Below are 23,545 nucleotides of genomic sequence, written 5' to 3' on the forward strand. Positions count from 1 at the left end.
GTAACGACGACAAAGAATAACATGATATTTCGTTTTGTTAGAACTGCACATTTGCTTAACTTATTTCAATTACGATTACATATTTATAATAATAATGACCGATATAAACAATTTTAAGATTTGATTTTACTGATAAACCATTCTTAACATAATAAACAATTTCTGATTTAAAGAACTGACGTCTTTACAATTTTGTGTCAATAAACCTTTTTTCTTTTTAAATACCAGAGACGTTACTCTAAAAATCGAAATCTGATATCTAGAATCGGATGCATTGATTACTTGTAAATAAAAATCATCATAAATTATTGACATGTGTTTCAAGTTCGATTTACAAATGTTTCAAGTCCGTATCGATTAATTCACTTCAATCGATGTTTTTAAGCAGGTTACCACCCTATGAAGATAAAATTGATAGACGTCAAATGTTGCCTATTAAATTGGCTCTACTATAAGATTAAAGTTGGTTTAAGCGCTATGTCATTTATGAATGTTCGAAATAAAACACATAAAAACAAGACTAATTAGTTTTATTGTATTCTAAAAACATATATTATAATAATTTATCATTGTCTTAAAATACCTATTATCAAGAAAGATGAAACTACTAGCTTACCGCCCGCGGCTTCGCCCGCTTTCTCTAAAACAATTTGAGATTTAAACTATCCTATCTCTCAAGTTGGATCGAACTACACATGGTGTGCGAATTTTATTATAATCGGTTAAGTGGTTTAGGAGTCCATTGAGGACAAACATTGTGACACGAGATTTATATATATTAAGAAGAAGATATTTTATTCATATTGACATAATTTCTGTGTTTCTATTGAATGCAAATTCTATACAAATTTTTGAAGTGAAACTTCACGCATTGATAGTAAAATTTCAAGGTTGCGTCATGGCAATACCGTCACATGATGACATGATAAATAGTAAAGACGATTTTGGTATCTTTGAATTTGATATTTTGGTTTTATGGCATTCAAATGGCATTAATAATTTTTAAAGAATAGAAAAAAATCGATCACGAGGCGGGATTCGAACCCGTGTCCTTCACGCCAATCCGGGGTAGATGCCTCGACTAACTCTGTCACCCGTGATCCCGCCAGAGTAATTGAGTTTAGTTTATTCTTTCAGTTTTATGTATGTAAGGGACACATTCCTGTGCACATTCCGCACCATTGAAATAATTGACTACTATCTCAACCAATATGAAAATAATATTTTAATAATTAACTACAATATTGTAACGATGGAACGCGGGCCTTGTTGTTGAATTTGATATTTTGGTTTTTTGGCATTGAAATGCTTTATAAATATAAGTTTTTATGATTGACGGAAAACGCGGGTTCGAATCCTGCCTCGTGATCGACTTTTTTCTATCCTTTAAAAACTTTTATCTTTGAATCTTGTCAAAGAACACTTCTAACACGTGTGCCCGTCGGCATACACGTTCTTTTTTGTCATACGTGCCTTTTTGTATATGTAACTTAGTTGGTTTAAGCACTATGACATTTATGAATGTTCAAAATAAAACACATAAAAACAAGACTAAATACTTTTATTGCATTCTAATTGTGACCTTGATCGTCAAACATATTGATTCTAAAACGAGTTTAATCTTCACTGTCCTCTTGTTCGAGGATGGTTTTGAAGCAGAAGGGCTGGAAGATGTATCCCAGACCAGCGTAGAATTTGCTCATGAACTCCACCCTGGAAACGAAAAAAAGTGTAAAATAGTTGTTTGATGATTTTAATAACAATATTTAGGCTACAGGCCACTTTAAAAATATTATGCTCTGATTAAAAAAAATTAACATTATTACGACATAGTACGCAATCTTCGATCATACGCAACTCAATAACAACCCTAGTAATATTTTAACAATTGATACATGGCGAACTTAATTATTATTTTTTATTAGTTAGTACTTTAACAAATGATGATATTAGTTCAATTGTTTCATTTTAAAGTTAGAAATGGTAAAAAATCGTGCAGTAGAGTAATCAGAATTCAGAATATATAGTTAGCGGAATAGGCAATAGGGGACGTATTTGGCCTTCATGGAGGTGAAAGATGGAAAAGGGATTGCTGGCCAGTTAGCGAGGACGGTGGATATATTATGTCAGGCACCGCGTTCGATTTCGCTCTCTTGTTTTTACACGGATCGGATAGACATCGTCACCAATTCGCTTATTATAAATGTTAACATTTAATATTAAAAATTGTGATTATTCTTTGAAAGCATTTTCTTTAAAATAAATAGCCGTCTAAAAGGCTAATTATATTATATTTTATTCCACAGAAGTAATGACAAGAATAAAAAAAATTCAACTTATAAATGGGCCAATAAAATTTCATGTTTTTACTCAAATATCCAAACTTACCAATGCAAACGCAGGGTGTGAAGGAAAGCAGACAGACCCTCCATCATGACCAGAATGGCGAGTGTGAACAGCGCCCAGAAGCAGAACGCTACGTACAGTTTGATGGCGCCCACATAGCCTTCTGTTTTGAGGCCCATGGCTAACACCATGTTCCATAGCACTTCGGATAACTCTGTAATATTTATTTTTATTTATTTTTTTTATTTGTTATATTATTATATTAATGATAATGATTAGAAAATGTTATGATACTAAATTTTTTGGGTTACATCTAGCTTGGAATTGAAATAAACATGAAGAGTTAAATATTACCAGGTACCACTAGTTTAAATAAGAATGAAGGAAAAGCAATATTAATAATGTTTATGGATTAGCTAAGTCACCTAACATTTAGGCTTGTTTGCATCATATTATAGTTATAGTTAAGGGTACTGTCAAATTTAACATTAACGGTTAAACGGTGACTTTAACAATGACAACGAACAGCGTATTTTTAAGCATTGTTAACACAAATTGTTAAAGTTATCAGTCTCAAGACAAATGACATCTTATTTTAAATTTGACCCTCTGAGGGTTATTTAACGTTGTCAATAGCTTTATTTGGTGATACACGAGCCGTTTTATTTAGTGTTAAAATTAGGACATTCTCTATAAAATTGTCGTACTTACCAGCATGAGCAAGCGACAGCGCCCACAGTCGCAAATAGGACGCAGTGTGGGAAATAGTACTGAGCACATATTCAATGGTGTGGATCGCTTGGTGTATCATCACTTCGCTGAAGGCCTCGTCCTCGTGGTCGTGGGACTCCGCCTTTGCCGGTTTGGGGGCTTCGCTGATGTCCGTTTGTTCTTGTAGCTCGATGCCTTGCACGTTGCCGTTCGCTTGTTCAGGCTTACAACAAATTAAAAATATTAATAGACCTAAAAACTTGGAATTTAGGATGAGCTGGTAATTTTTATTAAAATTGATCAGTATTAATAATGATATTGTTTATTTTTATATTTCTTCAGTAGTTGTACGTTGTACGATTTAAATAACACGATTTAAATGACTCAAAGATCTCTCTGTAATCTGTGTTTTATCTATGCAAAATTTTGTGAAACTAACATTTCATAAATTGATTCTGACGCCCGAAGTAGGTTAAGAATGCCAATTTTTAACTCCATTGTGACCATCCTTATGCTAAAAAATCATAAAAAAAAAAAACAAAATATTTCCTTACAAGCCCGATTCGAGCGACGTCTATCTAAATATATATAAATTTTACCTTAAAACTCACCTTATCATGCTTCTTCTTAGTGGCCAACAGATACAACGGTTTCCCCAGCAACATGACGGGTATACACGCTAACGCCACAAGCACGAAGACCCTCTGCAGCTGACCTTGACCTTCGAACATGAACTCCTTACATCCTGCCTCTGGCTCATTGCTGGAGAACAGCATCATGTTGATGAACAGGATCAGCACGGATGGCGCGCAGCCTTGCGTGTAGGCTTGGTCTGAAATATAGAGGAAGTTTAATAGATTAATACAGTAAGATGTCTGGAAGAAATCGCTGTTTAGTGATAAGACCGCCATTTTTTTAATTTATAATTAGACTAGCTTTCCACCCGCAGCTTCGCCCGCGCAGTCTAAGAAAAACCCGCATAGTTCCCGTATAAAACATAGGATAGGTTTTATCCCGGAAATCCCACGGGATCTAGGGTATCAAAATATCTCTATACCAAATTTCATGCAAATTGGTTCAGTATAGTTAAGGCGTGTTTGAGTAACAGACAGACAGAGTTACTTTCGCATTTATAATATTAGTATGGATTACGTTCATAGTTATCTCAGAGCAATAAAGTATGAATAAATAAACAAATAAGATTAGTAGAAATAGAAATGGAGAAAGTTTTGAGATATTTTTTGATACAGGTTCACTTTACAAACTGAATTTTAGATTTAATTGTAATCAGTATACTGACTTAACTTTAAGGTAATAGAAAAGTAGGGTAAATTATGAGCAATAACAACAATTACAAATATAGACTGCAAATTAAGAAAAAGAGCGTGTGTGCCGACGACACGTGTCAGAAGTGAAACTTATTTGTCAAGATTCAAATCCAGTACCAATATCGTCGCCTTCTCTATGACGTGTCGTTATTGCCATGACGCGACCTTTACTCTCCTCGCGACTTAAGAAGTTTTACAAATATTTTGAAAAGAAAAATGAATATTACCTTCAGAGAAAGTGCTGTAGGCGACCCATTTGAAGAACATCATGAACACCATGTATAAGAAGAGAAGACACAGGAAAATAACTTGGGGCAAGAACTCCAGGATGATTGAATAGCGACGCTTGAAGAAGCTGCAAATAATATTTGTTGTTAGTACAATTTCGGATTTTTATATTAATTTTTTCATCAATTTAGTGTGTTGGTTTCTTTTTTATTATGTTGGTCACAAATAAACGATCGTCGTCAGAGAACGCATTTTAATTTCAAACCTCAAGACTCATTCAAAACAGATCTTTATTACAAGAACATAATATGTTTGGTCCTTCGAGCCGGATAATTTAATTAAATTTTAGACTAGGTATTAAGTGACAGTAAGTTTATTTATTATTCCTATCCATTTGGGACAAATATTCAATCAATATTTTAATTATTTATAATTTCAAAGACTTAAATATAACTTATCTTATAGATAACTTACTTGTAGTTGACGACACTCATGCACACACCAAAGATCATGTGGACAACGCCGAAAATGATTGACAGCTTCATTTTGTACGAGTTAAGGAAAATGATCTTGTTGTCAGCAGTCTGGAAATAGAATTTAAATTACAATCTATCCTATATATTTGTGTTTAGAATTTACATTTAAAGATGTTAATTTAGGATACATTAAACTGTCATAGAAGCGGTTTATAGGTTGGACAAAGATAGAATATATATTTAAACCATTAGCCGAAAAGACCAAAGATAACCAAGGTGAATTAGCTGACTTCAAACGGAACGTATTTTATACGTGTATGCCGCTTCTACCTCAGGTAGAATGAATTCTTAAAACTCTATGTGTACACCCCTAACAAGCAACCCGCCCAACTTTAACACCAGCACGTGAGCTATCGTTTAAGATTATGTTTTCACAGACAAAATGCTCACATTAGATAAGCGGTATGTACCGGCTGCGCGAAGCTAGAGACGAAAACATGGATTTTTTGGAAAAATTTAGCAAAAAATTTTTGACGTAATTTTGTTGTTTAAGTATTTTTTACGTGATCAGTGTATGCAATACTCCAAGTCACTTCGCGCTTAGTATACCAATAGTGGGACACCCTGTATAATATATATATATATATATATATATATATATATATATAAATACCAACTTGGGCACTAAGTTGATCCAGCCCGACTGCCGTGCATTGCCGACTCCACCTTTACCCCAATATTACTCGACTCCGGTTGCATAGATCTTGCCCGGAGTGGCAACGGCGCAAATAATTGAGCGATGTTGCCAAACGTATTCGTGGAGAAATTGATATACTCAACATTTTTATTGCTAAGATCTCGAACTGAATCGACTCCGTAACGGCCGAAATTCAGAAACCCATAAACACTTGTTGGCTCCGTTTTATATACCAAATCCAAAGTCGTATGTTGATCATTATCATTTATATTATCAAAATTACAGCTTTATTTGATCCGACAAAACGTAACTGTATATTAAGTAACGTAGATTAATTTTTCGTAAACTCTACAGTATTTGTTGGCTCCGTACACAAACATATTATAGTTAGTTAATGTTCCATACATTGCTAAATCCGCCTAGACTAGACGAACTCGACTTCGTAACGGTTCAAATTTTGAAATGCTCAAATACTTCTTGACTCCGTTTTATATACCAAATCATAAGTCGTATGTTGATCTGTTCCATTTATATGCACTTGCATGACGTTGACATGGGGATATGAAATTAGGGCTACCAAAAAATCTCCTGAGTTTTATGGAAGTTGAAGAAGTCGACCGTAATTCAATTGAAACTTATAGAAAACGTTGTGAAACTAAAAATACGGAACCCTAAAAAGATATATTTGGACGAACCTTTCGTCATACAGTGACGGTGATAATTCTCAAGTAGTATGCAGCCTACAAATAACAACCTACCTCTTGAATCAGGGCAACTCTTTGGCGAACGCTACACGTAAGATCCATATTGTGATCCGTCAATATTTACTATCGGATTACGATATTTATTGACGTGTAGGGTAGTGTATTGACGGATCACAATACAGGGTTAGTTTTCAATGACCAGCCAAAACTTAAAATTAAGATCTAGATATTAAACCAAAGGTGCATTTGACACATTATTGTCGAATAAAATTAAATAAAAATAATAGCATTCATTTGAAAATGTCTTAAAAATTTCCTAAATCGTAAACACCCCCAGAATCAATGCACTTGTGTGCGTGCGCGCATTGCCAAATTTATGTGTGTGCTAACTTCTACCTATCTAGGTTGTTGAACTGAATTGTTGCTTTTGTAATGTCCACACGTTCGCTTTTTAGTGGTGGACAGGAATGAAATCTAATTTAAAAAAAAAAGTTTTTTTTTTCATTAGTTCTAAAATGTTATCGATTCTGAACCATTTCTGAAAATTTGGCCGGTCATTGAGAACTAACCCTGTATATCGCTAGATTTCTGGAACTCCTTGTGATCTGATCCCAGGACCTACATCGCAATATTTATCTTGCCGTCATCACGTCTGGCTCATACAAAGAACGTTTCAGTACTGACGCGATACGTATTGATGGTGTAGGGTGCGCTGTGATCCCTCCCAAGATACATCAGTAAATATCAAGATAATTATCATAATATTTATTGACGTGTAGCGTTCGCCTTTGCCCTGATTCTGATATCAATCTGATAAAATAATTAAAATGTTAGATTTAAGTCAAAAACAAATGACGACTCATATTCTTGCACAAATTATCCATTGCGGAGTAAATATGAGTGTACGCAGATCGCCAACACGTTTAACCAGCAGTGGTGCAGTGGGTACTGCCGGTGGATCGCATCCCGATCTATCGAAGCTAAGTTCGTTTTCTACGAGTTCTACGCCAACTGATACTTAAATTACTTACAGAAAACGGAAACAACCGCTAGAACACGATTGCAGATGTAATGATGATATGAAGGATATTCGGTCGGAGTTGTGCCGTATTAGTACATTATTTGAAAAATATGTATGCTCAAATGAACAAATAGTAAACAAAATTCATTCAATTAAACATTCATTTCAACATTTCATTCAATTAAACAAAATCATTTCGGCGGTATGGCGACCATTTAGAATCGTCTGAAAAGTATGGCAATGCATGGCGATTTTCGTAAATGGCTGCACGACGATGGTTACCTGTGCAAAAGTTAGCCTGGTACCAATAAAATAATAAATAAAATATAATTTATTAGTAACTTCAAATATAACATTACAATATTGCTCTGCCTTCTGAACTAGGTAATTCCTATATCTCAGAAGGCAGTGCCTTCCCTTGCAAATTCCATGTTACATTATATTTGGCAAGTTAACAAAATAATTTTTAGTGACTAATGATAAAGGATAGAAAGTAAATGATTAAGAAAATAAAAGTATACGATTTTAATTGCACAATACAATGGTTGAATTGTTTTTTTTAAATGAACGCATTCGCGTCGGTATGGCGGGCTTTATGTCACACCGGAAAAGTATGGCATGACACTACCGTCTACATCTTTTTTATGGGCTATCGGTAAATTCTAAAATTTTTGTGTTACAAATCGTTTGACTTTCGCTATTTTTCCGACGAGTTTGACTAACGCCCACGCGACTAAGCCGCCGGTACCAGCGTTCACACCATCATTTTTCTTTCTGTCATTGCGAACTAAGACCCCTGTAGAACCGCCATCCTGTTACAAATGACTCGAAATTTTGTGTCAATGACTCCCGATCTACTAGGTTTGCGAATCGACAGCTCTCTAAAATGGAATCATCACATCGACCACCTAAAAAATAAATTATCAGCACTTCTTAGATCTCTGCGTAATATTACTTCTTGCATTCCTCATAAATTACGCCACACCATCTACAACACGTTAGTAAAGCCGCACCTAATGTATTTAATAGAAGTATGGGGGAGTGCTTACAAAAATAAATTAGCGCCACTCCAAATTTTACAAAATAAAATCATTAAAACTATCTTTTACTATCCTTTTTTAACTAAAAAAATCTACGACGACACTAAAATAATGAATTTAAAACAATTATACTTTTATAATACGTGTATGTTCATCCGCAAAGCGCTACATAAAAACATAAATACAAATATTATATTCTCAACATCAAATCGCCACTATCCTAATAGACGAGCTAGCTATCTTGCCCTCCCGAAGATCCGAACAAATTATGTAAGGCGAACGGCAACATACGTTTCTATAACGGGAATAAATGTCTTTAAACCTTCAAATGGCTAAGGCCGCAAGCGACCAATGGCTGAGCTCGGTGGGCTCTGATTGGCTCATTTGAATCGGATCAACAAGAGCTAAAACGCAAAAAAGGTGGATTTGTATAAAAAGCACGTAATTATTATTATTACTGATGGTGACACTTGTGGCTCCGTTCGGATCCACATACGGACGGTGGTGTGGCAATGGATCCACAAATACCAACCGGATCAACAAGTGAAAACGGATCAAATAATTACTAACTATATGGCACGTTTGATCAACATAGTGCCCGTGGAGATATCTATATATATATATATATATATATTCAACTTAGTGCCCAAGTTGGTATTTATATATATATATATATATATATATATATATATATATATATATATATATATATATATATATATATATATATAAATACCAACTTGGGCACTAAGTTGATCCAGCCCGACTGCCGTGCATTCCTGACTCCACCTTTTCCCCGATATTACTCGAATCCGGTTGCATAGATCTTGCCCGGAGTGGCAACGGCGCAAATATTTGGGCGATGTTGCCAAACGTATTCATGGAGAAATTGATATACTCAACATTTTTATTGCTAAGATCTCGAACTGAATCGACTCCGTAACGGCCGAAATTCAGAAACCCATAAACACTTGTTGGCTCCATTTTATATACCAAATCCAAAGTCGTATGTTGATCATTATCATTTATAGTATCAAAATTACAGCTTTATTTGATCCGACAAAACGAAACTGTATATTAAGTAACGTAGATTAATTTTTCGTAAACACTACAGTATTTGTTGGCTCCGTACACAAACATATTATAGTTAGGTATAATGTTCCATACATTGCTAAATCCGCCTAGACTAGACGAACTCGACTTCCGTAACGGTTCAAATTTTGAAATGCTCAAACACTTCTTGACTCCGTTTTATATACCAAATCATAAGTCGTATGTTGATCTGTTCCATTTATATGCACTTGCATGACATTGACATGGGGATATGAAATTAGAGCTAGCAAAAAATCTCCTGAGTTTTATGGAAGTTGAAGAAGTCGACCGTAATTAAATTGAAACTTATAGAAAACGTTGTGAAACTAAAAATACGGAACCCTAAAAAGATAGATATTTGGACGAACCTGTCGTCATACAGTGACGGTGATAATTCTCAAGTAGTATGCATCCTACAAATAACAACCTACCTCTTGAATCATCAGTAAATATCAAGATAATTATCATAATATTTATTGACGTGTAGCGTTCGCCTTTGCCCTATTCTGATATCAATCTGATAAAATAATTAAAATGTTAGATTTAGGTCAAACAAATGACGACTCATATTCCTGCACAAATTATCCATTGCGGAGTAAATATGAGTGTACGCAGATCGCCAACACGTTTAACCAGCAGTGGTGCGTGGGTACTGCCGGTGGATCGCATCCCTATCTATCGAAGCTAAGTTCGTTTTCTACGAGTTCTACGCCAACTGATACTCAAATTACTTACAGAAAACGGAAACAACCGCTAGAACAAGATTGCAGATGATATGAAGGATATTCGGTCGCAGTTGAGCCGTATTAGTACATTACTTGAAAAATATGTATGCTCAAATGAACAAATAGTAAACAAAATTCATGAAAACATTTCTGAGGTAAAAAAACAAATTACCGAAATTAAATCGTCCAACGAACAACCCTTGAATTTAATTCGCCAAAATACGAATCAAATCAATTCATTCATTCATTCAATTACTGAACAAAACATATTGATGAGTATGGTCTAAGATCCGAATATAAGTCGAAATGCATCGGCGTGATAATAGAATGAGACCAATTTTATAATTAACTAGCAGTCCGCCCCGGTCTTTGACTAGTACTATTTCTCAATTAGAATCCCAGATCAACCAGGGTGAGAGTAAAATAAAATCACTGGAATTAAATCTTCAATCAATAAATCAGACAGCCAATCCATCGAGTTTTACGTCTAAAAATCAACTTCATATAAATGAACACATAATCAAGGAACTACGGGACAGAAAGAGCCGCGAAAAAAATGTAATTTTTGCTGGTTTCCCAGAATCAACATCTTATAACTCAGAGGAGAGGATATCTAAATACAAATACGAAATTTAAAAAATTATCTCACTAATAAGTTCAGACCTACCGAAGCCAGTAAAAATATATAATTATAAATAACCTTAATTCAAACTGTAGTACAGGTCTTTATGGTATTACTACAAAAACAATTAAATGCATCAAAAAAAATTAAATCATAGCTTAAGCGACTGTTTTAACCAAGCCATAAGTCAAGGACGTTTTCCGGACTCGTTAACGACCTCCTATCTATAAGAGTGGCTCAAAATTTGAACCTGGTAACTAAAGGCCAATTTCGGTTTTGCCAGTATTGTCAAAAATATTGGAGAAGATTTTACACACGAGATTAGAAAAATATTTAGACTCATTTAATTTTATTTCAGTGCATCAATACGGATTTAAGCCAAAAAGTAACACTCTGTCAGCGACTATGGACCTAACTATTAAAATAAAACAGAACATTGACGCAAAAAATATAGTTTTGGGAGTGTTAATTGACCTACAAAAGGCCTTCGATACCGTTTCTCACGAACTTTTAATGAAGAAATTAGCATCCATTAACATTAATGGTAAAGCACTAGATATGCTGAAATCATATTTAAAAAATCGATCAAAAATAGTTAAAATAGATAACCACGATAGCTTTCCCTTACCAATTACATGTGGCATACCACAAGGTACGATTCTAGGCCCATTGCTTTTTTTAATTTATATTAATAATTTACAAGATTTATGCGGATGACACCTGTCTGTTTTATTTTGGTCCCTCTATACATGACATGATAGCGCAAGCACAAAATGATTTAAATAAATTAAATAAATGGTTTCAATGCAATCTACTAAAAATAAATATATCTAAAACATGTTATATTAAATTCAAAGCTCATAAAAAAATTATTCCACCACACGCTCCACTTAAAATTAACGGTGTTGTATTAGAACATAAGACCCACGAGAAATACCTTTATTATCACATCGACCACCTAAAAAATAAATTATCAGCACTTCTTAGATCTCTGCCTAATATTACTTCTTCCATTCCTCTTAAATTACGCCACACCATCTACAATACGTTAGTAAAGCCGCACCTAATAGAAGTATGGGGGAGTGCTTACAAAAATAAATTAGCGCCACTCCAAATTTTACAAAATAAAATCATTAAAACTATCTTTAACTATCCTTTTTTAACTTCTACAAATAAAATCTACGACGACACTAAAATAATGAATTTAAAACAATTATACTTTTATAATACGTGTATGTTCATCCGCAAAGCGCTACCTAAAACATAAATACAAATATTATAATCTCAACATCAAATCGCCACTATCCTAATAGACGAGCTAGCTATCTTGCCCTCCCGAAGATCCGAACAAATTATCGAAGGCGAACGGCAACATACGTTTCTATAACGGGAATAAATGTCTTTAAACCTTCAAATGGCTAAGGCCGCAAGCGACCAATGGCTGAGCTCAGTGGGCTCTGATTGGCTCATTTGAATCGGATCAACAAGAGCTAAAACGCAAAAAAGGTGGATTTGTATAAAAATCACGTAATTATTATTATTACTGATGGTGACACTTGTGGCTCCGTTCGGATCCACATACGGACGGTGGTGTGGCAATGGATCCACAAATACCAACCGGATCAACAAGTGAAAACGGATCAAATAATTACTAACTATATGTCACGTTTGATCAACATAGTGCCCGTGGAGATATCTATATATATGTATTTATATATATATATATATATATATATATATATATATATATATATATTCTAAGTTAACATCTTAAATCTTTATTTTTAATATTCAGGATGCTAAAAGAATAGTTACCTGCCAAATAGGATCAATACCAATGAAGTAGGGTACATTAGTATACGAATCTCTAGGGTCCAAAGTCATAGCGGCATTATGTTCGAGCGTCTCATTATCGTACGGAATGAACCACGAAGATCCAAAGATGTTCATTGATTTCGAGAATATATCGTTATATACGAGTCCAGTGTACATGGAAAAGAGACCCATGAGCAGGATAATGTAGCGACCGGCGAAGAAAATGTTCCAGATTTCGTTGTTCGACTTCTTAGCGCCAAGAGAAACTTCCTTGACGACCATCCAAGCTCCGAACATGGCCATGATCAGACCGTGGCCTAAGTCTCCGAACATCACCGCAAAGAGGAACGGGAAGGTAATGATTGTGTATAATGCTGGAAATAAAAAATGGATTAGTTTAATGCGTATAGTGAAAATTTGAATTTTCTTAATAAAAATTATTATCAAGGTGTAAAGTTGTAAGTTACGTTACTTTTGTTAGAAAAAGCAAAATTTTGTTGGAAGAAAAGGAAATACTTTATTAGGGATCTTTTTTTTACGAATAAAATGTTTTCCATTTCCACTTTCAATTTTTTTTTTCCTTTAGAATACTCCAATGCTAAATAATATCGTGTCTGGATTTAGCAAATTCCGAGACACTACTGTGTCACACAAAAGTAGTTTTTCCTTTTGTAACGGATCTAACTGGTCCATTTATGTAAAAATTAAATTCAATGACGGCTCTTTTTTATTTTTGATCTAAATCTCTTACCCGGGTTACACTCCCTGTAAGAGGCCACTCCATACGAGTCGATGAGGTTCTGGAAGCCACGTGTGAAGCGGTTGGTGCGGTTGAAGGTGGGCGGCACTTCGTCTGTTTCGATACAGTTCAGGAATGATGGGATTGAGCTGCCACACGCATTCTGAAGAAATATAGTAGTTTTTGATCATGTTATGAATGCTATTCAGTATTCTTAATGAAATATAAGGTAACCTAAGATAAAAAAAAAAATATTGTATTTGATCCGTAAAACTAGCAATGGTAGAGTGCTACCTAAATTAAGCTTCATTTGTTCAAGGAAATAAAGCATGAGTAAATAAATAATAAAATTATCCAAGGTTTTTGCATTGATTACTACGTATACAGGGTTACTTGTAAAACACCGGCAACCTCGCAGGACAAGATAGCTAACATCATAAGCAACAACATTTGTTCTACGACTTTTGATAATTTGTTAGATTTTATTTTCATACAAAAATAAATATTCATTTAATTTTCCGTTTGAATATTATAAACTCTGCGCCTCCCAAAGATTCTGTAAACAAGAAGTGAACGAGAGGGGGAAGGGGGCGTCGCGCCGACCATCCGATAATGAATAGAACATAGACTTACAAATGTTAGGAGAGTACAATAAAAGTTTAAAAAATCATTTAAAAATAATTTATTGCGTTATGCCAAAAGTCGTAGAACAAATGTTGTTAGTTATGATGTTAGCTATCTTGTCCTGCGAGGTTGCTGGTGTTTTACAAGTAACCCTGTAGAGAGGACACCACGAACAAAATCTGATGGCGGCGCGCGGCGGCGCGGGGCAGCTAGTGAGTCATACACTTTGTAGTCTATATTCTGCCTCTTATTACTTATAAATTAAAACCAATCAATGTAACAAAAAAAATGGTTTGAGACGATTGGCTCTAACTCGAGTTACAAACAGTGTAGTAGCGATGTCCTCTCTAATATGTAGTACATAGTATCTTAATGGGTTTTTGCTAATTTTCTTAAGCTAAGTTTCATTGGTTCAAGGAAATTAAACATGAGTTAATAAAGTTTTTGCTAATTTATAATAAAAAGAATTTCAGCAAGTATTACATCATTATCATACATCATTATCATTTCCACTCGCAAAATTTGACTAGCAATTATGTTAAACAAAATTCAAATGTAATTTTTTCTGATTAACTTACCGATCCGTCAGCCAAAGCCTTCTGCACGTTGGGCAGATCCGCAGTTGGCACCCAGCATTCGCCAATCAGGCATTTCTTGGTCACATCCATGTTGAACAGATTCAGGGTGTGGTAGATGGCCTTCATCTTGCGGACCATGATGGACCAGCATTGTAATTCCTTGGCCACTGATACGAGTACACGCTGTCTGTGGTCGCGGGTTTGGTTTAACACCTAGACAAATTCAATAGATGAAATCATTTCGAAGAAATATCGTTTTTGACGTATTGGAATAAATGGTTTCTTTCTTTATAAAGAGTTCAGTAACATTGATAGAATATTTTAAGTAGATAGGTAATGGATTTTAAGGAAAAGAATAATGTTTTAGGGCAGGATAATTAACGATGGTGGGAGGTAACAGACCAATTAAGAACGTTCATAATTTTCTGTAAAGTCTTTCTTCTATTTTTAAGATTAAATGTACCCTGAAAGGGGACAAAATTTAAAATTCAATTTACTTTTTTAATATACCTTAAAATTATGGATGAAATAGTGATTTTGTTGCTATATGCTCTCACTTAAGAAACCAAGTGTAGTTTGATGTATAAGTTAGTAGCTGCGCCCTGCGGTTTCACCCGCATTGCTCCGCTCCTGTTGGTATTACGGTGATGATAAATAGCCTATAACCTTCTTCTATCTAACACCGAAAGAATTTTTCAAATCGGACCAGCAGTTCCTGAGATTAGCGCGTTCAAACAAACTCTTCAGCTTTATAATATTTATTAGTATAGATTTACCATATTAAGATCCTCCAATCTAGTCCGAACCCCCTTGACCATATCCTGTCGCTCAGTGTTGGAGGGCGGGCACGGGTAGAGCGACGCGTGGAAGCCGGTGCACACCTTCTTGATGCGCGACTTGAGCTGCTCGCCTTGGAAGAACGCCACGAACACTGTCTTGTAGATCTCGTTGCCCTGGGAACGTTAGTTTGCCAAGTTTTTGAAGTGAAACTTCTTTGTCGGGGTTGGAAAAAAATTTAGTGTAACATTTTTTTCGTTACGCGTGACATTTTTCCATTACGCGCCATCTTTTTCTTATCCCTACCACGCGTGATACCGACGTATTTCTGTAAAGCTATAGTAAATTATTTTTTGAAAAATAATGTCATTAAGAAGTTTCACTTTTTACGTGTGTACGTACACGCACACATTTTTTGGCTATTGCATAGCTATCGCGGGCCTTGAGCGCGGGGACCGAATCTAGAAATTCTGTAACGAAAAACCTCACGCTCCCCACTCCGACGGGCGGAGGTGTGGCTTGAAGGCATAGCATGCAATAGCGCAACCGCGGCAGTCCCCGAGTGCCACACGTATTTTTTTTATGTAAACACTAATAAAATAACAGGTGACTCGAATAAAAAAGCGTTCGCATTGTCGAGAACTCTACAAACGTTTTGTTGGCCTTTCAAAAATTGTAAATAAGCCAAATCTGAATGGAAATGTATAGCATATTATATAAATAAACGGTTTATGAATCTTTTTCAAGGGAACAATAACATTTGTAGCATTTCGAGTCCCGCCTCGTGATCGAATTTTTTCTATTCTTTATAAATTTATATTTGTAGCATAATTAATTCAGTAGGTATTCATGTGCGAATATCTGTCATCTTAAGGGGACGTATAAATTACGTGAGGTGTTTTAAGGGGGAGGGGGTCGAGTTATACGTTACGTTAGGGAGAGTATTAATTGCTAGTGTTAACAAATTGTAAATAGAGACACAAAACATTTTTTTTTACAATCAATGCCTTTACATATAGGTACACATTTTGAAAAATCTCATGTGAGATTGGGGGATGGGGGGAGGGGGTTTAATAAAATCTCACAACATCTCACCAGGGGGGAGGGAGGGTCAAAAACACCAAAAATTTAAAAAAGGAGGGAGGGTCAAAAATTGAAAAAAAACAAAACACCTCACGTAATTTATGCACGCCCCCTAACTAAATTGTGAGTTCCGTTGACGTCACACACAATAACTCACAGAAGCGGGATCCTCCAGCGGCTGGTCCAGCTCCGCGCGGCGCAGGAACACGTTCCCGCGGGAGATGCGCCATAACATGCGCTCAAACGCCGGCACACGTTCCCGTTGTACTACACCGGCTACGAACCCTAGACGACCCCGGGTGGCCGCTTGCTGACCAGCTTCGTCCGTCATTAGTGACCTATAGAACATACATGATCATAATCGGCTGAGAAATAATCTACAAAGGTGTACAAGGTTATCCGCCTCTTTGTTACAGTGGTTGACGTCCTGGGTTCGATTCCCGGTGGAGACGAAGAAAAAAATGTCTCGGTTTGGTAGGACACAGAAGGCTGATCACCTACTTGTCCCTAAAAAGAAAATCGATCAGTGAAACAGTTGTATTGCATCTGCCCCTTACCCCACTATCTACAGTAAAAGATACATCGTGTTGTGAAGGTCGTAATCAAATCTGATTATAAATCTGTTAAAAGAAGAAATAAGTGCCGTACCATGATCAAAACCTTCTAGAAAGAACTATAATGATGTTAAAAATAAGATGTAAAAGTAACACAAATTATAAAACAAAAAAAAATATTTTTTTTTATAAATTTTATAAAAGGACACAATATGAATACGATATTTACTCACTTTGTCAATGAGTCCATGCCGAATTCCTCCTGAGCCATGAAGAAAGCTTCCGTCTTTTCCAAGACATGTTTAAGTTCCGTCAGCTCTAAATAGTTCTGTTTCAAGTTAATGGCATTGTGTGACAGCTCCAGAATTTCATTCTCTGTCTTTTCCAAATGCGCCTGAAGTAAAAAACAATATTTACTTACCCGTTAATAAAACATATAACCTAAAAAGCTAAAGAATATCTAAGAAATTGGCTGTTAGAGTACAAACTAGATCATGAATATTTGTAATGATTATTCTCGTCCTTGCTCTACAAAAAGAGGCCGATAAAGTACGATTCACGAGGAATATATATTAAAAATTTAGTCATTATTAAATAGGTACTACAGTAATTTGAGTAATACCAACCAGTCTTTCAAAATTCAAAAAGAATTTAATTCTATTATCTAAAATTGTAACATCAAACAGTAGGCAATCCAACATTACGCGATAGAGTCTATATTATTATGTACCTAAGAAATAAGGTGCATGCATGTTCAGTAAAGTTATATAAAACTGACGATGTATTTTTACTGACAGCATATATTAAAACCTCATCAATTCTACACTCGAGCTATAATAAAACCACACCGAAACTCGCTCTAGCCTCTCATGTTCAGTAAAATTATATAAAACTGACGATGTATTTTCTTTGCTGACAGCGTATATTAAAACCTCGTCAATTCACTTTTGCTGTTATAAAATAACACCGACCAACACTAACTAACATGCGATGTATCATCTCCGGTCGCACGCAATAAATGTCTTGTAATTCTTGTCAGATCATTAGAGGTACATGTTTGCGGTAACGTCGGTATTAATAACATCTCCATGTTGTAAGCCACAATGTTATAATATACGGTTTACATAGCGTTTTACGATCTAATATTATGTTATTTCCACAGAAATAGGACTGAGGGCATCTTTTACTACATTGGAAAAGCTATCGAATTAAAAACAGGAGAACAGTTTCCATCCAGTGTTTCTAAAAAGTACGTTTCTCAATACCCTATTCTTGTCTTATTCGATCCTATATTCGATCCATACTATGCAATTTTTGAAGTGAAACTTCTTTAGGCGTGTTGAGACTAAAATTTCAAGGTCGCGTCATAGTCTTTCAATATTTTCAAATAAGTTTCACTTCTGACACTCTGCACACACGCTTTTTTTTCTGTCTCTTCCTTACCTCAAGATCAATAATCTCCCTAGGGTTGGGCGCTCTGGGCATGTCCTTGACGGCGGGCACGTGCACCTTGTCTTTGTGCACTTCAGCCTCGATGTAGCGCAGTTTGCGCTCCATCTCATCGCAGCGGCGGACCTCATTCACGAATTTACGTTGGAACGCGTTTACGTCTGGGTTTAACTGTAAAAAAAAACAAAATAAGAAATATGCCGAAATGTCGAAAATTTTTTTTAGTTCTGTCTGATTTATCTACTTAAGTTTTAACAGAATATGAGCAAACGCATGTAATATGGAGCAATCCTTCACATTAGGTAATGGGTTTGACAAGGAACTCGATAAAATTAATCAACCTATCATAAACTACGTTTCTTTGGAATTCCCCCTTTTATTATTACGGGCTGGAATGGAGAATAGACCTAGTAGCTGGTATCTTCTTAACCTTTTGTTATTTGAATAGGAATAAATAATCACACATACAAATGCTATTGTTACGAATATAGAAGGTAATCAAACCAGTACAATGCAGGCACGCGAATTAAGATTACTATCAACTAGGTAAGTATCAGCAAATAAAATAGTTTTAACTTCATTAGTTTATCCAGTTTGTAAAAGTCCCTATAGGTAAATTATTCGAAAGTTTTTGATTTTGTTATCTGGAAGCTTTGATCTATAAAGTTTATTAAGTTTGTAACAGAAGTAAGACAAATTAATACGTAGATGACCTCTTTATGTATTGAGCAATCATAACCGCTGTAAAATAAGTACCTAGATGTAATAAGAAACTTTGTGTTAAATAATATCCTACTAATTATTAATTGGAATGCATGAATGGATGTCATAATACTGATTGCTTACATACAAAGTCTAGCGCGGAATTTGCTGACTTTTATTTTTATGATAACTTTACAATCTGTATTGACATTTAGCGAGATTTTTCTGGGCCCTATAGGGCTAAAACTTTTACCTAATATATATGTATATATTATTACTAGCTGCGCTTCACGGTTTCACCCGCGTGGCTCTGCGTCTTAGCGTAATGATATAATTAAAGCCATAGCCTTTCTCGATAAAGGGGCTATCTAGCACTGAAAGAATTTTTCAAATCGGACCAGTAGTTCCTGAGATTAGCGCGTTCAAACAAACAAACAAACAAACTCTTCAGCTTTATGATATTAGTACGGTCTATAGATTGGTGATTGAAATTAAAAATGACGTTGACCCATTAAATCCTTTTACTTCCGTTGGATATAAAACTGAGTAAACGCAAAGACACTAAAATGATAAAAACAATAAAACCTGGAAAGCATTATCATATTTTTTACAATATGATGGAGGAAAACGTGATAATTACAAAAACAAAGCGATTACCTATTGTGACGTTTATATTGTTATAACCAAGTTATAACACTTAAATAATAGCTCAAATATTTATTTTAAAATTAAAATAACTAAACTAATTTTTTCGAGCTTCACTATGATCAAAATAAATAGTAAAATCTATACTAATACTAGCGGTCCGCCCCGGCTTCGCCCGTGGTACCTACATGTTTACGTTTTTTTTCATGAAAACTATACTATCTCTCAAGTTGGATCGAACTGCACATGGTGTGCGAATTTTATTATTATCGGTTAAGTGGTTTAGGAGTCCATTGAGGACAAACATTGTGGCTCGAGATTTATATATATTAAGATTATAAAACTGAAGAGTTTGTTTGTTTGTTTGTTTGAACGCGCTAATCTCATGAACAACCTACTGGTCCGATTTGAAATATTATTTCGGTGTTATAGCCTATTCTTCGAGGAAGGCTATAAGGAATTTATCATGACGCTAGGACCAACAGGAGCAGAGCCACGCGGGTGAAACCGCGGAGCGCAGATAGCATCATATAAATGTGCAATCTAGAAATAGTTTTTTCAATCTCCATGCGAAATTGAAACAAGATTGCATTTATTTATACATTTTTCCTGTCCGATATCCCGTTTGAATCATGGCCGTCGAGACTCAGGTAAAATTGTCGTAAAGGACTCGGCACGCAAGGCTGCCCATAAAAAGTACCTTAATTACGGGCTGACGTCTGATTTATATCGAAAGGGTTACAAGGTTTAGGCAACCGTACATGTATGGTAAAAACAACGTAGGAATTTTTCATATGATAATCATTCGTCCTGACTACTACTTTAAGTTTTTACGGAAATATACACATTGAAACTGAAAGTACCTAGTTGCTAAAAGTAGTGTATAAATAGACGAAAAGCTCCCAAAAAGTATTCATATTTTATAAGAACGTAAACTACATTAATTTCAATGTCGATTGGTGAAAATTTTCTGACATTAATTTTCCTTTTAAATTAATCCTTGGAATTTTAAAGAAAAAATGAACAATAAACATTTTAATCCATAAAAGGTTCTATTTCGATTAACGTCGTACCTATCTTTTAGAGCTTATGCTAACTTCACACCTAACAAGTAACACTCTTCTATATAATTAAAGGATACGTTTCTGAATACTATCTAATAAGTAGCTGTAAGTTTATAAAAACTATTTGACCTTAAGAACGCGAATGCCATACACAGTGAAGTTGACCTCGAGATGTAAACACCAAATTACCATCTCGCTAACCTTTCTCTGCAAACACGTTATGCAACGCCTTAAGGCGAAGGAACCAGTCTTCAATATTTATGAGCTAATTTAGATCTTAGTTTACTACTGTTTCGTAATAGTGGTAATACTGTGAACTGTCTGGTTACTATTATTACGTGTATTAATAGCGATAGTTTAGCAGGATGTTTAGATGGGCAATTCTTTGCAAGTCAATCATGGAATAATAATTAGATTTATCTGTGATCCACAGGACCTGCGATCTGACTATTTCATAATGCTAGTTGGAATTGAGATAAAATCAAAATGTATGAATTTTAGTATGTATACGTAATTAGGTACCTATTTAACTATTTATTGAAAAGTCGACCAGTTCCATGCAGACTGACTGGCATTTTGAATATTTGAAATATAACGTACAAAATAATGTCCCCTTAAATTCTGTATACCAAAAGCACTCCACAAAAAATGGAGCCTTAAAACCTTTGGTCTTGTGACCATTCACCATTCCATTCCGATTTAAGGCGAAGTCGCTCCAAACTTGGACCGCAGAAAACAATACCAACATAAATGGGACAACACTTACATTTTTATCGTTATTTACTTTGAAAATTGTGAAGTAAACGCTTATGATTGCTAATTGAGGTATTTAGGTCGATATCGTTGCCTTGCATTGAGTGCATTGAGATTGTCGTGCAATTTATTTATCATGATATTGCATGGGATTAAATAGAATTATTGCAAATACCTCGTGTTTGTTATATGAGGATTTATTTTAAACAAATACGCGTGTTCAACATTGATAATGCAAATTACCATATCGCAGACACATGAATTATTTATGTATTGAGTTTATTGAACGAAATATAGGTGTACAATGTTTGGTTTGTGAATATATTTTTTTTAATGCTATTAATAAGTATATTGTGTCTCATATTTTATTTTAATTTATGGAAAAACAATCATTTTCACATATTTAAGTAACCAAATCAATAAACTAATATTTTTTTCAATGAAGATTATTGAATTTTTTCCAAAGTTGCATTAGGTAATTGCCAATTGGGTAAATTGTAATGTCATAAACCAGTATTCAATCTAGTGTTTAAAAATGACAGAGCTTAATAGCTTGCCTAGCGCCATCAATGAAATTTAAAGTACTTCAAGACAAGGTAATCCTTCAAATCTTTAATTACTATGAAGGAACACTCACATCTCTAAACTGCACAGAGCCAGCCTCCCCCAGCTCCGACACCGAGGTGTACGCCGCCTCTGGTTGTATGAAGAGCTGGCAGAGCGCCATCTCCTCGCTTCGGAACATCGCCCCCATGGTGGAAGTCTATTCTGTTCCCCCTGTCTGTAACAAGCATTAAAAAAAAAACATTAAACATATGTGTAGTTGCTTATATCTTTGATCATCGAGCAAACGACGTCATCACTATATAGTGAAGTCATCCGTTGCGTCTGTCTGTCTGGTCGCGAAAAACTCAAAAACTAATGCGTCGATTTTCATTCTGTTTTCACTAATGGATAGCGTGATTCTCGGGGAAGGTTTTAATATATAATTTGTTAAGTTGTAGAGCATGCGGGCGAAGCTGCAGGAGGTAAGCTAGTTATTACATATAACAAATTAGTTACGTTTACACACGGTAGAGGCGCTTTTTATATTCCCATACAAATGCCTCCAATGACGACACGAATACTTTGGCGATAGTTTTCGTGCTCACGCTTCAGTATATGAGTCAGTCGAAGTTACGGTCGGTGCGGATGGATGGAACAAAGAATGATCTTGTAGTAAATCAACATTTACATTGATGACTGATATCATTAAGAACGATGGAGATACTTTATTGCTGTAATTTTAAAGTATTATCTCACCTATAATAGTCTACCGTAACGTAATCCAATCAACTCCGGTATACTTAAAATAATAAGAATTCTAAGTCTACACTGTGCTTTCTCATAAAACAAATACAATGTATGTAATCATAACATCATTCTTAGTCATCAATTAAACAGCAAACATCAATTTACTGCCGGAATGAAACAATAATACCTTATCATCCTAAAACCAAAAAAGTCGTTGTTGACTTTTGTTGTCTTACATATTTGTCCACTAACCGATAAACCTTAACCAAAGCAATTATTTTCTCGATAATAATTTCATTATGTAAGTAATAGAATCTATTATGTTTATAATAGTTTACATGTAACACTATCCACTTTGCTGACCTCGAATTCAAGATGTCCAAAACATAATAAGTATATTAGCTTTGTGGCATTTAAATTGTTGCTATTTGCATTCCCTTCGTATTATTTACATTTAACATTAGCAATGCTCTTAAATC

General features: G+C 35.0%; 1 protein-coding gene across 1 annotated transcript in view; it reads right to left on the reverse strand.

Annotated features, from left to right (window-relative positions):
• Nucleotides 1-1,544: 1,544 nt before the first annotated feature.
• LOC123693419 (V-type proton ATPase 116 kDa subunit a1) overlaps nt 1,545-23,545 on the reverse strand; it is a 42,558-nt gene continuing 20,557 nt past the window's right edge. The window contains exons 2-15 of the mRNA XM_045638506.1: nt 22,411-22,554; nt 18,604-18,780; nt 17,394-17,554; nt 16,764-16,944; nt 15,523-15,699; nt 14,747-14,959; nt 13,557-13,707; nt 12,806-13,179; nt 5,088-5,197; nt 4,613-4,740; nt 3,669-3,889; nt 3,058-3,280; nt 2,389-2,560; nt 1,545-1,713 (exon numbers count right to left, since the gene is read on the reverse strand). Coding sequence (XP_045494462.1) covers nt 1,617-1,713; nt 2,389-2,560; nt 3,058-3,280; nt 3,669-3,889; nt 4,613-4,740; nt 5,088-5,197; nt 12,806-13,179; nt 13,557-13,707; nt 14,747-14,959; nt 15,523-15,699; nt 16,764-16,944; nt 17,394-17,554; nt 18,604-18,780; nt 22,411-22,527 — 2,502 coding nt within the window. The 5' untranslated portion in view covers nt 22,528-22,554 and the 3' untranslated portion in view covers nt 1,545-1,616. The remainder of the gene's footprint in view (nt 1,714-2,388; nt 2,561-3,057; nt 3,281-3,668; nt 3,890-4,612; nt 4,741-5,087; nt 5,198-12,805; nt 13,180-13,556; nt 13,708-14,746; nt 14,960-15,522; nt 15,700-16,763; nt 16,945-17,393; nt 17,555-18,603; nt 18,781-22,410; nt 22,555-23,545) is intronic.

Source organism: Colias croceus, chromosome 7 (assembly GCF_905220415.1).
Source record: "Colias croceus chromosome 7, ilColCroc2.1".
NCBI classification, from domain to species: Eukaryota; Metazoa; Arthropoda; class Insecta; order Lepidoptera; family Pieridae; genus Colias; species Colias croceus.